At 48.3% G+C, this 15756-nt stretch overlaps 4 protein-coding genes and 1 pseudogene across 5 annotated transcripts; 2 read left to right on the forward strand and 3 right to left on the reverse strand.

Moving 5' to 3' along the window:
* Positions 1–1735: 1735 nt before the first annotated feature.
* LOC136525480 (putative UDP-glucose flavonoid 3-O-glucosyltransferase 3) lies at positions 1736–2050 on the reverse strand. Its single transcript, XM_066518450.1, has one exon. The coding sequence runs from the start codon at positions 2048–2050 to the stop codon at positions 1736–1738; it is 315 nt and encodes a 104-aa protein (XP_066374547.1).
* Positions 2051–2197: 147 nt separating this feature from the next.
* LOC136525481 (putative disease resistance protein At1g63350) lies at positions 2198–3081 on the forward strand (annotated as a pseudogene).
* A 1754-nt stretch (positions 3082–4835) lies between these two features.
* LOC136525898 (cell division control protein 48 homolog C-like) lies at positions 4836–10915 on the forward strand. The gene is made up of 10 exons (XM_066518733.1): positions 4836–5744; positions 7308–7921; positions 8513–8665; positions 8901–9017; positions 9108–9212; positions 9366–9431; positions 9522–9586; positions 9674–9875; positions 10049–10192; positions 10306–10915. The coding sequence occupies exons 1-10, from the start codon at positions 4943–4945 to the stop codon at positions 10351–10353; spliced, it is 2316 nt and encodes a 771-aa protein (XP_066374830.1). The 5' UTR covers positions 4836–4942; the 3' UTR covers positions 10354–10915.
* Positions 10368–11986, reverse strand: LOC136525899 (haloacid dehalogenase-like hydrolase domain-containing protein Sgpp). 2 transcript variants are annotated; one of them, XM_066518734.1, is made up of 2 exons: positions 11849–11986; positions 10368–11674 (listed from the first exon to the last, which is right to left on the reverse strand). In XM_066518734.1, exons 1-2 carry the CDS (start codon positions 11908–11910, stop codon positions 10933–10935), a joined length of 804 nt encoding a protein of 267 aa, XP_066374831.1. In that variant the 5' UTR covers positions 11911–11986; the 3' UTR covers positions 10368–10932. The 2 variants fall into 2 exon arrangements, with proteins under 2 accessions (XP_066374831.1, XP_066374832.1); XM_066518735.1 differs by having other exon boundaries at positions 10924–11671; positions 11849–11937.
* Positions 11987–12550: 564 nt separating this feature from the next.
* On the reverse strand, positions 12551–15089 carry LOC136525900 (haloacid dehalogenase-like hydrolase domain-containing protein Sgpp). Its single transcript, XM_066518737.1, has 5 exons — positions 14841–15089; positions 14058–14166; positions 13782–13936; positions 13163–13424; positions 12551–13074 (listed from the first exon to the last, which is right to left on the reverse strand). Exons 1-5 carry the CDS (start codon positions 14876–14878, stop codon positions 12880–12882), a joined length of 759 nt encoding a protein of 252 aa, XP_066374834.1. The 5' UTR covers positions 14879–15089; the 3' UTR covers positions 12551–12879.
* Between the last annotated feature and the right edge of the window lie 667 nt (positions 15090–15756).

Consider the following 15756-nt stretch of genomic DNA (forward strand, 5'->3'; position numbering starts at 1 on the left):
GGTCTTGTTTGTGCCTGGGGTACAAACGGGGCGTGTGTTTCGGAGTACCCAGCTGGGATAAATTAGTTCGCGAATCACCGTTTTCGTGAGACGGTACAACTTGGCTATGGTCTAGCACCGTAGTAAGAACTGGAAGATGAAAGATGATAAAATGGTTCTGATTGCTTAACCCTTGCTTGAAAGCAAAACATGTGCTTACCTATAATGGTTAGCTAATTAAGTAATCATGACTGCTAATAAAACTTGACTGTAAGGATGAACTATTAGTAATGCTTTCCGCAAACAAAAAGAAAATAGCAAACTCATATTGCCTATCATATCCTTGAGAGTCGGGAAACTATTCTCACTAGTCAGGTAAGTCTTGCGAGTACATTGTGTACTCAGGGTTTATTTTATCTATGTTGTAGGTGCAGCTTGAGGAGTAGCTCTTGTGTGGAGGATTCTTCTAGTGGGCACAGACGGATCCTTGTATCGTTTCCGCTAGATGTTTATTTTCATTCCGCTAGTTAATTATCGCACTCTGAACTCTAGTATTGTAATAAATAATTTCTAAGAACTCTTGTTGTATAAAATAGACTAAGTATTGTAAGCTAGTACTCATTATTGGATTCTGGATATAAAACGTGGATTGTTTCGAGTTCTCCCTTGGGGTGTGCTCGACGGAACTGTCCGATGTAGTTCACTTTCGAGGTGCTTATTGTCTAGTGGAAGACGAGCGCCTCCGAAAATATGTTATTTCGAGCGGTTCTGCCACACCTACTGCTACATTAGCATACAAGATGAGATACCAACCCAACCGTTGGAGGGCACTACTAGTACTACCAAACAACAGACTAAGATTGCTCTGCTGAGTATTGTGCATGAGAGAGCCAAGACCTTGCACTTGCATGACAGCTTATCCATCGCCAATATCCCTGACCTTGCACCGCCTGCTACAATAAATTTAGATTGAGATAGCCTACTATGGTGCCGACTCGAGAGATGCCATGGCTTAGAAGGCTCTGCTTTCGCTCCTCCTTCTATACGGGAGGATGATGACAACATTTTTGGATATCTAGAGACATGAAAAAGTTTACATAACCCCTTCACCTTTGGGCTTTGGCATCGTGGCTACTTTACACTCTAAGGCCCCGTTTGGCCGGGCTCCGGCGGCTCCGGCTCCCGCCTATCGGCTGCTGGGCGGCCGACACCCGGTTATCTCTCACTGACACAACTGGAGCCGGAGAAGCTCGTTTTTCTGGCTCCGCGGCTCTGGCTCCTGTAGGCACCTGTCGGCTGCTAGGCGGCCGACGCCCGGCTACAGTGCAGGAGCCGGAGCCCCCGGGAGCCTGGCCAAATGGGGCCTGAACTTTAAAACCGTCTAACAAGCACATTAAAGTTCTCCAAACCGTTTAATTAACCCCCTAGAGCGGTTTTGTTAGCCGGTTTTGCCCACTACAACCTGATGATGAAAGACATGTTGGCAGCAGGGCCCAGCTGTCAGTCACTTTGGCGCCCAAATACGGACGCTTGACCTGTCTCGCTCGTGACTGTTTCCGTGCGGACGCTTTGACCCGGCGGGCGGCGGCGGCCTCCTGGCTCGCGCGAGCGCGCGTGGCACAAGAGCCGCGGCGGCGCGAGGCTTTGCTGTAGCTTCGCCAACAGCGACTGGGTGAGGCTGTGCCGCGAGCAGAGCCGCCGCGGCGGCGGCGAGGTGCGGGCAACAGCGGGCCGGAGAAGGACGGGCAACTGGGCTCTAGGACTCTAGGTCGGCGTCCGACGGGTGTCGCGAGCTGGCCGCGGGAGGGCCGTGCAGCGCCCACAGGAACCGGTGGCCGCTCCGCTCCAGCCCCGCGGCGACCTTGCGCGCCTTCGCGGCGTCGAACCAGCCCAGGCTTGCGAAGCAGAGGAACACCACCAACGTCGAGCCACGGACGCACGCCTCATCGTCGGACGCATCTTTCACACCTAGGTTGAGCACTGGGCCGATCGGGTACAGCGGTGGCACGCACCGGCCTTCAGCGATGGCGGCGAGAAGCCCCGGCTCGAGCTGGGTCACCCTGTTGACCATGATGCCGTCGGCGTCCGTGAAACGTCTGCCGTGCTCCCGCGCCGCGGCCTCAACGTGGGGCTTGTAGAGCTCCAGGTAGCACGACTTGAACTCCTGCAAGTTGCCGGCGCAGTCCGCGGGGGGCTCCACGGCCGCGAGGTCACGCCAATGCCGGACGCCGCGACGCGCAGGACGTGCGTGCCCATCTCGGATGTCGACTCTGATGCCGGACGTCCTGCGCTAGCTAGCTAACTGTACGAGCTCCGACTCCAATTGCGCGTTGTGCTCCGGTCCGAACTGAACACATGCTCTATATATTATGTAAATTGTTGCTCGTAGGCGGTAGCGAGCGAGCACAGAGCACAAGGGACACCAAATATAGTCTAGTCTGGATCAAGGCCGGGGAGGGAAAAGGACTGGGCAGTCCCGAGCGCCGCCAGCGATGACGACGGCGCTCGGTCTGTGGCGGTGTGAGCAGGGAGGTGGAGGACGAGTTCGAGCGGGTCGTCGGGGCAGCACAGCCCGACATTCAGGGCATCCCAGCTTGTTCTAGAGGCTCGCTGTATATGGGATTGGAGCAGAGCATTGTTTCGCCCGGGAGGTGGTTCCTTTGAGAATCTTATGTTCTTGCACCTGGATGGCTGCCCCAGACTAGTACATGTGCTCCCCTTGTACACATCAAATCGATGTGGTGAACTAAGGGAGATTTTTTCATCTGACCCAGAAGTGCAGCAGCAAGAACATAGAGAATTCCCGAGGCTGAAGCGCATCTATCTGTATGAGCTACCCATGCTACAGCACATCTACGGGCACCATATGTTGGCGCCTAACCTCGAGACTCTCAAGATTAGGGGCTGCTGGAGCCTTAAGCGTTTGCCGGCCGTTCGACGACCCTCTCGTCACCGTCGTAGAGAAAGCATGTACAGATCTGAACGAACCATTTACAGCTATGAATTTAACGAAGAAGCATGTACAGAGTTCGGCCACCACCCTTCCCGCTACACTCCGCGTACCACAAGAGGAGCCTGCTGAGAGCCTCCGTGTTCAGGTGACCCATTAAGTAGCTGTCTTTTCCTTCATTATTATTTGTTCGTTTGAGTTGCTGCATGCTGCATTGACCCGGCCACTACTATAGCTTTATTTTATTTTTATATGGATCAAAAACTTTGTTAATTGCCTACAAATTTGATTTATTTGTGTGGTATACGTACATGATATCTTTCAGCACTGGATCATCACTGACGCATTAATTTATTCCCCTTCCTTCCTGTTCCTGTAGGTAGTAATCCTCTCAATGGATATCAGGGTATGGATCTGTGCATGGTTCTGTCACACACAGGAGAGGAAGGGATGATTAATTATACTCCGTGTGTTGCTTCCTTCAGGTCTTATGGCTCTGAGCTCTGTGTTTTTGCTTGTTCTGTGGCCACTAGCGTGCTGTGTCGTCTTTTTTCTTCTTTTGCCTGATTTACTCATTTCGTGTGACATGGATGGATGCTACCTTGTGTGTGCTCAGCATCTTTGTTTTACTATATGCTGCCATGGCTTCTGTTTGGTTTGGTAAGCTTTTGTGAGGAATGCATACATACATATATAAATAAAAACAAGGAGATCACAGTCGTCATCAGCTTCAGCGGCAGGCATGAGCATTGAGAAGAGAACAAGGCGTGGATGCATGTACTACACCTTGCTCTGATGAGATCCTCATTTACGCAGTCTCCCTGCTGGTGCTGTGTGCTCCCATGCATGTGTTGTGTGCTTTGTGTGTCAGTCTCTGCGTGAGATTTTTTTTTTTTTTGAAACAGCGTGAGATTTTATTTGCCAGCTACGGCCGGATTGGCCGGCATATAATTATTTGTAATGACTTGAGATGACAGCTATGTACTATGTAAAAACAAGGATGAATAACGCTTTTATATATGGTTCATGTCATTGGAGAATATATCCATGGTTTGCTTGTATCAGTAATTAAATTAAATGTTACGGAAAAAAAGATGCCCTTGATCAAACCGTATGTCTGCATTGAGGCACAGCTTTTGTCTCCATTGATCCATCGAGCTCTTTCTTGATGCCGATGATCATCTCGTTGAGTTCACTTATTTGGTTAGCTCGTACTCATAGAACATGCACGGATCAAATGTGGATATATACAATCTCAAAACTAGCTCCTCCTCGATCTCTTGACGATGATGGGCTGATGACCCTCCGGTGCAAGTGCAACAGTGGAATAAGCATGGGAAAGCCTCTTATACGCGGCGGCCGCATTTGGCAGAGATCTAGATGGTTTCAGTTCCTTCTTAGAAACATTTCTTTCGGTGAATTACAAAATATCGCTCTCTTGGATTGTTTGGCTAGCAGCAGGTGGCTGGATTCTGATCTTGAAGGGTGACAAAAATCACTGTTTGAAGAACGGGTGAATGGCCCCATCGCGAAAAAAAAAAGCAAAAATCATTGTTTTATGTGGAGAAAATCATAAAACTAGATAAAAATGGTAAATTTATTTACGAGTGAAGAACAATTCAAAAGCGACCGATCGATCAATGTTAGTTGGTTATACTCGAAGAGGATCACTAGAAATATTTCTAGAGTAGAAGGTTGTTTTGACCTTTTAAAAAAACTATTTTTTACAGGAGAAAAAAAAAACTTTCTTGGTAACAGATGTGCTGGGCATAAAGGTTTGATTGGGCCTTTCAGAGATTCATTTGGGCTTTCTATGGGCATTGCAACACAAAGGGAACGGAAGCAAAAAGAGAAGGAAGCATCCGCCCGCCAGCTCCGCCCGCCGTTCGATTGCGCGCTGCGGCCGCGGGGCTGCGCGATTAGGGTTTGGCTGGGCCGCCCGCCGCCCCCTCCGCCTCTCGCTTCTCTCCTCTCCGTCGCACGCGGCAGTAGCGACCCCGCGTCACGGCGCCCATGGCGAAGCGCCCGCGCCACGCCGGCAACGGCGCCGGCCGCTCCCAGCTGTCGTCCTTAGAGTGGGAACTCCACCGCCGCATACTCAACGGCGGCCTAGCCCGCCGCGGCGCCTCCGCCGAGGACGTCGCCAACACCCTCCGCATCCACCACCCGAAGCTCGGCCGCCATAAGCACGGCCCCTTCGTCGCCTGCGTCCGCCGCGCTCTCGCCTCCATCTCCATCCCCTCCCCCTCCTCCCCTTCCTCCTCTGACTCCTCCGACGACGGCTCATCCGCCTCCCGCCGCCGCCGCCACGACGGCCACGCCACCACATCCTCCTCCACCTCCGTCTCCGACGCCGCCGCCCACCCGTCGCCACCAGCCCCCACCTTCGACCTCACCAACTCCATTATCCGCTCCAACTACGCCGCGCAGACGGCCAAGCGGAACCAGCAGCTGGAGATCGAGGTCACCGCAGAGAAGCCGCGCCGCCTCATCACGGCCGACGGCGGTGGCGGCGGCGACGCCAAGCCGGAGGCCGCCCTGGCTGCTGCTGAAGGGTTCGGCAGAGGGGACAAGGGGCCGAGGTTCGCCGACCTCGGCGGGATGGAGGCGGTGATCGAGGAGCTCATGATGGAGGTGGTCGTGCCTCTGTGCCATCCTGAGCTGCCGCACCGACTTGGCGTCAGGCCTGTCGCCGGGCTGCTGCTGCACGGACCGCCTGGTTGCGGAAAGACCACCCTTGCCCATGCCATTGCCAACGAGACTGGCTTGCCATTCTATAAGATCTCCGCACCGGAAGTCATATCTGGGGTGTCTGGTATGCTTTCTGATTCCTTGCATCAAAATAATGAGGGAGAAAGCTGGATGCTTTGCTCGTGTTGAGTATTTGGGCAAATGAGTTTAAGCTGCTAGTCATGTTTGATTATGAATATGTGTGCTGCCTGTGCCCTTTTGCTTGATTAGATGTCATCAGTGCAGGATGTAAAATTAATGGTGCTGTTTACCTTGCAAGATGTGTATTTAGCATACTAAATGTAGCTGTCGCTGTGGGAGATTGGTGTTCCTAATATTTTGCACAACCTAGGAATTGATGAAATAGGATGCGCTCTGTTTAGGCATTGTTAATATCTGGACCAAGTTTTTCCTGAATATCAGTGTAGTGCTCAATAATGCAATAGTATGTTGTTACTAACAAGGCACTACCAAATTTTAAACCTGGTTAGCCATCATGAAATCAGAATCATACTAAATAACTGCTGAAAATTTTAGATGTGAGGATATATTTCCGAAAGAGCTGGTATTTATCCAGCTTTGCAGCCACCCTTATGGCTTAGCCGACAAATGGGAGGGTATATATATTCTCTTTTTGTGGCTATACACAAGGTTATTAAGGCATCGCCTAGGCATCTGGGTGGTTTTCAAACCGAGGCGTCGGGCTCGTCGCGACTTTGCCGTGTATGGCGTCGCCTCAGGCGCCAAGGTGTCGCCAAGGCGTCGGCTGGACGCAGCACGCGCGGGAGAAGGCAATGCACGCACGAAAGAGAGGGAATCACGCGCGGAAGGGAATCGTGCGCACGGGAAAGGAGCGCGGGAGGGAATCACGCGGCGCACCTATACCTCTCCCGCAAGCGCCACATCAGGATTCCATGCGATTTGAGAGAGGGGGAGGGAAAGAGAGGAGAGAGGGGATAGAAGAGGGCAGTGGGAGAACCTGGAAGCCGCCGCCGCCGCCGCCTGCCCGCTTCAATCTGTGCCCCGCCCCTCTGCTCTTCGATTCGTGACTACCCCAACGTCCGCCCATTATCCAACCTCAACTCCTTCCTCTGCTTTGCCTTCCGGCCAGCGGTTCACGGCATAAGTACATCTTTTCTATTCCTCCCTCTCGTTCCTCTGTTCTGTGCTCCCCTTCGTTCCTCTGTTCTTTGCTGTGGTCTGCTCCTTCCTATGCTTGGATAATTAGATCGGAGCGTATATACTGGATTCGTTGCTAGCTTGCTGCTTTATTATGTCATTAGTCTAATCTGTTGCTATTGAGAGGAGAGATTTTAGATTTGCTATTTTGCTACTTTATATTGTGCACTAGTACTCTAGTAGCACTACCTATTATGGTATTACATGCTAAGAACTGGCGGTATTGTGAACTAGTACTCTAGTTTAATTTGCTTCTAAATTCTAGTGACATTGTATACTAAGTTGTTTGTATGACGTCGCCTCGCCTCACGCCTTAAACGCCTAGGCGTCTGGAAGGGGGTAGCTCGCCACACCTCGCCTTACTGCCTTAATAACCTTGGCTATACACATTCATTCCTGCACAAGGATAAATTTAAATTCTGTCAGGATTCATGCGGAAGCCCACCTCATTACACCTATGTTCTTGCAGGAGCTTCTGAGGAAAACATCAGGGGCTTATTTCAGAAGGCTTATCGGACTGCTCCCTCGATTGTATTTATTGATGAGATAGATGCAATTGCATCCAAGAGGGAGAATCTACAACGAGAAATGGAACGGCGTATAGTTACTCAATTAATGACATGCATGGACCATTTCCACCAAAATATTGGATCAGGCAGTGGCAACTTGGAAGCTGAATCATCTGAAAAGAAACCTGGTTATGTTATTGTCATTGGAGCCACAAATAGGCCTGATGCTGTGGACCAAGCCCTGCGAAGGCCAGGAAGGTTTGACCGAGAGATATCTCTTGGTGTTCCAGATGAGAATGCACGAAAGCAAATCTTGAAGATGCTTACTCAGCATCTTCGACTTGAAGGCGAATTTGACTTGTTCAAGATAGCTAGGGCGACACCAGGTTTTGTTGGTGCTGACTTGAAGGCATTAGTGGATAAAGCAGGGAATCTAGCAATGAAGAGAATAATTGATGAAAGAAGAGTTCAATATCGCCGTGAGCATGACAGGAATAGCAAGCATGACTGGTGGAGACAACCCTGGGATGAAAGTGAGGTGGAGGGCCTACATATTACCATGGATGACTTTGAGGTAAGCTTTGCACCTTTTCTATGAACAGCACATGTCCAATAAGTCTGTTAATTTCATCCAGTGTAAGCTAGATTTGGATTTGAAAGGCAAATATGCCTCTAACAGGACACCAGGAACTCACACAGGAAGCACACACCAGCACAAGTGTTTTTGGTGGCTGGAATGACTTAGCCTTTTCTGGTTTTCTCCTCTTCTAATATAGCCAACGTGAGCAACAAAACAGGCTGTGATAGCCTCCTAATAAATGCAGAAAATCACTCAACTAATCAGTCTATTACTTCCTATTACTCCATGCTGAAATTTAGCTAAAGTAAATGCTATGAACCTAGACACACAGGATTATGCCTTGATCCATGTTTCCCAAAAACCTTGTCTTCTTATTTTATTAATTTTTAGGACATGTCTTTCCCCAGTAACCTTTGTATTTTTCACTTTTAATTTAGTGCCATTGCAACATGATCGATTTGTTTTGTTTTCGTGTCACCTCTGTATATCATGGGCATGCCTTTCCCTCTAGTTCTGTTCTGTTGTCAGATTTTTATCAGATCCATGGACTATTATTTTTAATAATCTTCTCTTCACTATCTGAAGGAAGCAACAAAAATGGTTCAACCATCTTTGAGAAGAGAAGGGTTTTCTTCTGTCCCTGATGTCACATGGGATGATGTTGGAGGTCTTGATTCATTAAGAAGAGAGTTTGACCGCTGCATTATTCGTTGTATCAAGCACCCTGAAGACTATGAGGTGAATGCTGAATTGAATTTACTGCCCCAGAGAAGTTTATTTTACAATTCTTACTTCTGTATTTTGTCTAGTATTTCCATCTACTATTGTGATACTGTAGAAGTTGAGAGCACTTGATTATTTCTAAGTAAATACACATCCATACTGTTATTTTATTAATGACTCTTAACCTTTTGTATGTGATTTATACATTTGAGTATTTTTTTCATACCCTCTTTGTTTCATGTTTTTCAAGGTATTTGGAGTGAATATGCAAGCTGGCTTCCTTCTGTTTGGACCTCCTGGTTGCGGGAAAACACTAATAGCAAAAGCAGTGGCACATGAGGCAGGGGCTAATTTTATTCACATCAAGGTGGTTGATGTTTGGATTTTCATATTTTCACATCAGCTTTTCAAAGCTATACAAAGTAGTTCTAAGATTTTTCTTTTTCTCGTTCATTAGGGGCCTGAGCTATTGAACAAGTATGTTGGGGAGAGTGAATCGGAAGTTAGGAAAATATTCACTCGTGCAAGGACTAACTCCCCATGCATCCTATTTTTTGATGAGGTAAGAGATTGCATGCATCCTATTTTTTCGATTGCTTCAGACAAGTTTGGGATGTTTAATGCATTTATTTATACTTAGTAATCAAGCAACATGGTTTGGAGAGCTGTTTCTCTTGGTATGGTGTTCAAGTTCTTATTCCATATGATGTGGCAGGTTGATGCTTTGACAACAAAAAGAGGGAGAGAGGGAGGATGGGTTGTTGAACGTCTCTTAAATCAGGTTTGAGTATTGTACTAGCTTGTGCACCTGCCTCTTCATTCCTTTGCATTGCTTTTCTGTTCTGTGTTATTCATATTCTTCTGTTCACAGTTACTTATCGAACTTGATGGTGCTGATCAACGCCAAGGTGTCTATGTGATAGGAGCTACAAACAGGTAATTGTCAGCAGTGGGACGGGTCTACCATTCTACATGTTTATCCCTGAATATATTATTGATACCTGCGGCCCCTTTCTGGTGTAGGATTGATGTGATAGATGATGCTGTTTTACGGCCTGGTAGATTTGGAAAGAAACATTATGTACCTTTACCTGGTGCAGACGAGCGTGTTTCAATATTAAAAGCACATGCTCGTAGCAAGCCTGTCTCGACTGATGTTGATTTGGATGCACTTGCACGTCGTGCTGAATGCAACAATCTCACTGGTGCTGACCTAGCATCGCTGGTAATATTTGTGATATTTCATTGATTATATGTTGTCCAAAAGGAGCACTAGTTCTTCAGTTTGCACAATGAAGCATTTTCCTTTTGCTTTGCTTTGAGATGGGTAGCTGGTGAATTCAATCTAATCTTAACTGACAAGATATCTGTAACAAACTAATTTGCTTCTTTCATTAGATCAATGAAGCAGCAATGGCAGCATTGGAAGAGAGATTAGAATTCATTGAGAACGGGACATCCTCTCTGAGTTCGTCTTGTTTGATTGAGATCTCGCACTTTGAACGTGCTCTATCAAAGATCAAGCCATCAGTATCTGAACAGGTATGGGCAAACACCAGAATGACTTCCTGATGTCAGTGCTATTTCTTATCTGCTCGCCATTGTGCTACCATCTCGCCTATTTCTCCCTTTGATCTTGTTCCCTTTTTCTGCAGCAAATCAAACATTATGAGGCCTTGTCAAAGAGATACTCGTCAAACTGATCCATCACCATCTCTCCATATCATAGTGTGTATACGAGGACCTTGTGAAAAATGTACAACCTGTTTGGTTTGGAGATTGGATCCGTTCCGCATGGGTTGGTCAGGCACCGGCTCGTCCGACGTTTTTTGCGGAACGACCTCGTCCGAGACTCCGAGAGACTAGCTGCTGTTGGTTCACGGAAACACCGCATGTGGAATGATGGACGCGTTGATGACGTGCCGCAAACCAAACGTCTCAGCTAGGCTCGGATTTTGGATCGGATGATTCCGGGCAGCTTCATGACTTAAACCAAGCACGCTAGTATTGTCTGTACCATGTTTGCAAGGAGTGTGCACCGTCATCAGCTTACCCATTTCTGAAGCGCATAATCTCATGTGAGCTCTTGTGGGAGAATTTTGTATTTTCTCGCAATCAGTTTTGTTTTCACTTATCTGTAACAGCCTGGCCTACAGGCAATTTTGTATGACCGCATCTCATCAAGATACATCATACATGAATCAGTTGTAATTTCTCAAGTATGCGTGAAAGTGAAATATAGCAAGAAATTGTTTTTCGCCACTAGTATTTGTGTTCCTCAGCTACAGTTGTGTATGAGTTCCATTGGCCTCAGCAGCAGCTTCAGGCTTGGCGGTGTCCAGTTTGTCCAATGCTGTCCAGAGCTTGGGATCTTCGTAGTCCCTGATGACAAGCGTGGCGCCGACGGCGAGCAGCTTGTCCTCCCGGCTCTCCTCGGCGATGGCAACCACCGGCATCCCAGCAGCAACGCCGGCCTGCACGCCAGTGGTGGAGTCCTCGAACACGACGGCGTGCTCCGGCGAGACACCGAGCAGCTCCAGCGACCTGAGGTACGGGTCCGGGAAGGGCTTAAATCGCTCGCACTCCTCGGCGGTGACGACGAGTTGGAAGAAGTCAGTGAGGCCGAGGATGGAGATCATGAGCTCGGCGTTGGCCCTGGGCGCGTTGGTGACGGCGGCGCGCTTGAGCCCGCGCTCGTCGGCCCAGCGGCAGAGCGCGGTGAGGCCGGCGATCTCCCTGAGGCCCTCGCCGGCGTACCTGGCGAAGAGCGCCTCTTTCTCGGCGAAGAAGGCGTCGAGCCGAGCCTGGTCCCAGTCCGGGAAGAGGAAGCGACCGATCTGCTCGTTGCTCCGGCCGGCCATGTGCGCCATGCCAAACTCCGGCGTGATGGGGACGCCGTTGTTGTAGCCCACCTTGAGGAGCATCTCCGAGGTGGCCCTGTGGTGGAACGGGTCCGAGATGGCCATGGTGCCGTCAATGTCGAAGAGCACGGCCTCCAGAGGAGCCACTCTGCCGATCCCACTGCTGCAACCACACACGCACAGAAGAGAAATAAACTTGGATGGCCATGGTTGCAGAGAACTTGGTTGGATTGAAATGAAATCTTGACAGTCTCTGTCCCTCCGGGGGGAATAGAACTGAATGAAATCATGCAGAAAAAACTCTAGATGAAGATGATGTGGTTGTAGGCAGGATTACCTTTCCATGGCCAGTTGCTGCTGGATGCCAAACTGGGTTGCTTCTTTGGGTCTTGTGTTCATTTCTGATGCTGCCTGGACATTTTATAGGGAGAAGATTGAAGAGGGAGGATTGGTTTGGTTGGTGAGGATTCTTCCTTGTGCTGGTGGTTCAGTTGGCGCGGTTGGTGGTAGACTGGTAGTCCTCGTCTCATGTTCCACACTACTAAGGCCCTCTTTGGCAGGGCTCTGGCTCCCACCCCTCCGCACGTGTCGGCCGCCCATGGGCCGAAAGGGGGCTACTGTTCAGCCGTTTCTCTCTCTCCTCATTTCCTCTCTCACAGACAGAGGCGGAGCCGGAGAAGCTCGTTTTTCGGGCTCCGCGGCTCCGCCTGGCACCTATCGGCCCATGGGCGACAGGGGCAGAAGCCGGAGCCCCTGCCAAAGAGGCCCTAAATATGGCCACCGTTGTCTTCCTTTCGACCTGTTCCTGCCTTTCCAAACGGCGTTCCGATTCTTTGTTATTTTTTTTTTGGACTCGCTGACTCAAGTATATGAGCCCACAACAAAATGTTGCATAGCCCCAGAAAGGCAGAAACCACTTTCAACACGGTTTCCATAAATGAAAACAAAGATGAATTTGATAACCAGCATGGCGCGTTTCAACACATTTTCCCGTTGGGAGGGAGTTTCCATCTCATCTTTCTTTCAGATCAAGGACTACTCAACAAAGACTGCTGAAGCAACAAGTTAATACACAGATGGTACGCAACAAGCGCAACCGCTTTGTCATTGTCACAGAGCGAGTCCCATACTCACATTCACCAAACAATCGTAACCGCTGGCAGAAGGAGAAGATTCCTGAGTTCTTATTTGGTCTCAGTTTCATCAAGAAGAAAGAAATAACATACCAAACTAGAGTCTCAAAAATACCCTGATCTCTCCGCCGTTACTCGCAGTCACAGCTGCAGCATAACTAGGAACAGAAATGTGTTCTAGCCCAACTTAATCGGCGATAAATCTAGTTAATCAATTGTTCATCATCATATCATATCATGCGCTGGCCTTCTTCAGCTTAGCTTCCTCTCTGTCGATCTCTTCAAGCGCTGCCCAGAGCTTAGGATCTTCGTAATCCTTGATGAGCAACGCGGCTCCTGCTTCAATTATGGAGTTCTCTGGGTTCCTTGTCGCTAAACCAACGACAGGCATTCCTGCTGCGACGCCTGCCCGTATACCAGAAGGAGAATCCTACACCAACCAAAATCTCGTATCAGTGACTACTACTATGATACAATCAGACCACAAAGTTCCAGTTACAAAGCTGTGTTTGGTTTACCTCAAAGATGAAGGTGTGCTCTGCAGACACTTCAAGCTCCTTGAGGGCCTTGAGGTAAGGGTATGGTGCAGGCTTTGGCTGCTCACATTCGCCTCCGATGATAACAGCCTGGAAGAAGTCTGAGAGGCCCAGAAGGGAGATCATGAGCTCCGCGTTGATCCTTGGGGCGTTGGTTACTGCTGCGCGCTTGTACCCGTGGTCTTTGACCCACTGGACCACTTTCCCGAGGCCCTTTACAGGTACCAAGCGCTCTTTTGCCAAACTGAAACAAGGGAACAACTAGAAATATTCAGTCCATCGTGTTATCGTAATGACTAATGAACCTATCAGTTCTCTGATGTAATGCAATGATTGAAGGATCACATTCAGCAGCAAAAGGATGCTGTAAGAAATGACAAAACCCTCAACAACCTCCAAATGCTGATATCGCTCTGTGAGTAGCAAATGAATGTTTTTCATGTGACATGGCTCAATTCGATGTTTTTATGTGTTATATGGTACACGAACGAGTTGCTGCTGTAATAATGGATAACACTCTGATTCTCTGAATCATTCAGTTATCATTTTTGCGAGGACATTCAGTTATCTTGATGAAACTGAGGAAATCACAAGTATGTACCTTCTGTATTTAGCTTCCTTGTCATCCAGGAATTTGAGCCCCTTCTCAAGGGGCCAATCCGGGAACAGATTCTGGGCAGCTTCGACGTCGCTCCTCCCAGCGATATTCTTGATGAAGAACTCGTCGTCTATCGGCACACCGTTGTTGTACCCGATCTGCATATGCCAGCCATTTGGTGAATCAAATCAAATCACATCACATCGCAGCTTGTTGGTTAAAGAAAGTAAGAAACATAGACGAAAGAAGTGTGTAGGAAATCCATCCATTCCACCGTACCTCGAGAAGCAGCTCTTGGAAAGCGAGATGGTGGAGGGGATCCGAGTCGCACAGCGTCCCGTCGATGTCGAACAGAACCGCCTGGACGGGAACCGTTGTCGCCAGGGAGCTGCAGATCATGCCCAGCATTTGAATCATCAGCTGATCAGGAACTTGGAACAAGTATGTGTGTGATAAATCTGACGCTGCAAGTTGCTAACTTGCATCGCTCGACGGTAGTCACTAGTCACGCAACTCGACGGTTTCAGAAGAAGAGCAGAAACAGCATGTAATTCAGTTCACACGAACGGCAATATTTTATATTGACCAACCACGCACAGACTTTGAACGAGTGGTTGGTAAATCTGAAACTGTAACGAACAAGCGTTAATTGGATGGCGTTGTGTTCACCGTTGACAAAGAAAAGAAGAAGAATGAGCTTTTGATACCCAACACAGATCGCCGTTGTGTACTTTACAGAGTGTCAGAGTAAATAACAACAAACAAGAGGATTAATTAGGTTTAATAGATTCGTCTTGCGAATTAGCTACATCTTATACAATTTGTTTTATAATTAGCTCAGATTTAGTTCTCCTGATTGGCATCTAAACCTCCAAAGTGACAGCACTAAAGTTTAGTCACGTGATCCAAACACTCCAGGCTCTCGCCGCATGACGAAACAAAACACGCGGATCGATGGCGAGAAGAATCTAGCTAGCGATGCCGTTGTTGTTGGGAAAAAAGAAAAAGAAAAAAACAAGCAACAACAAAGGAAATTAAAAGGAAGGGGAGGGAGAGCCCGACCTGACAGTGGGATTGCCATTGGGGGCGGGAGCCGCCATGGGCGATCGAAGCGGACGGGGGCCGGCGGGGGCGAGAGAGACGAGCAGCCCAGAGAAGCCTCTCTGGATCGATGGAGGAGGCAGCCGCGCCGATGGCCGATGCGATGGGTTTCGCGAATCTGCCGGCGTCCGCGTGCGGGACTCCCGTGGCGCGAGCCTATACACAGACTGGCCTTTTTTTCTCTCCGATCCAGGGAATTTTGGATCTCTCTTGGTGTCCCCCTGTTTTTTGTGGTGTGGCTCTGGCCGGCCGCTTCGCCTCATTTCGTCTCGCCTTGGTCGCCTGCCTTTGGGCCCCACCCCACGGTGACACTTGTCCATCGCAAATCAGCTGACACTTGTCCATCCTTCAGTTGGAAATCATCAGCTGAAACTTGTCGTTCCATTTTCCTCGTGTTCTGTTTTGTTGATAAATACTGTTCTAAAATAGATCAACTTCGCGATGTCATAAATTTATAGAAAAAAAACATTGATATTTATACATGAAATTAGTATCACTAAATACATTATGGAATATGTTTTCGTAATCTACTTATTCTATGTCATAACAGTTGTTATTCTCCACTTTAAAGATAGTTAAGCTCAACATAGTTTGACTTAGCGTGATTCTAATAGTTAATTTATTTTAAGACGGAGTAAGTATGGTCTGTTCGCTGGGAGGAATTCTGAAGGAATTTGGATGGTTTGGAGGAATGCTGTAGGAATCTGTGAGAGAAAAACACCGTTTCGGATAAAAAAAGAAGCGGATCAAGCCGGGTTTAAGGGCACGCTGATCGCTGACCTCTTTATCCTAAAATAAACATACATCTCATTTCACGTGGAGTCATTTTTTTTTAAATTTGATTACGATTATAATTTAAAAAAGGTATCGACATTAA

Source organism: Miscanthus floridulus, chromosome 19, assembly GCF_019320115.1.
Source record: "Miscanthus floridulus cultivar M001 chromosome 19, ASM1932011v1, whole genome shotgun sequence".
NCBI classification, from domain to species: Eukaryota; Viridiplantae; Streptophyta; class Magnoliopsida; order Poales; family Poaceae; genus Miscanthus; species Miscanthus floridulus.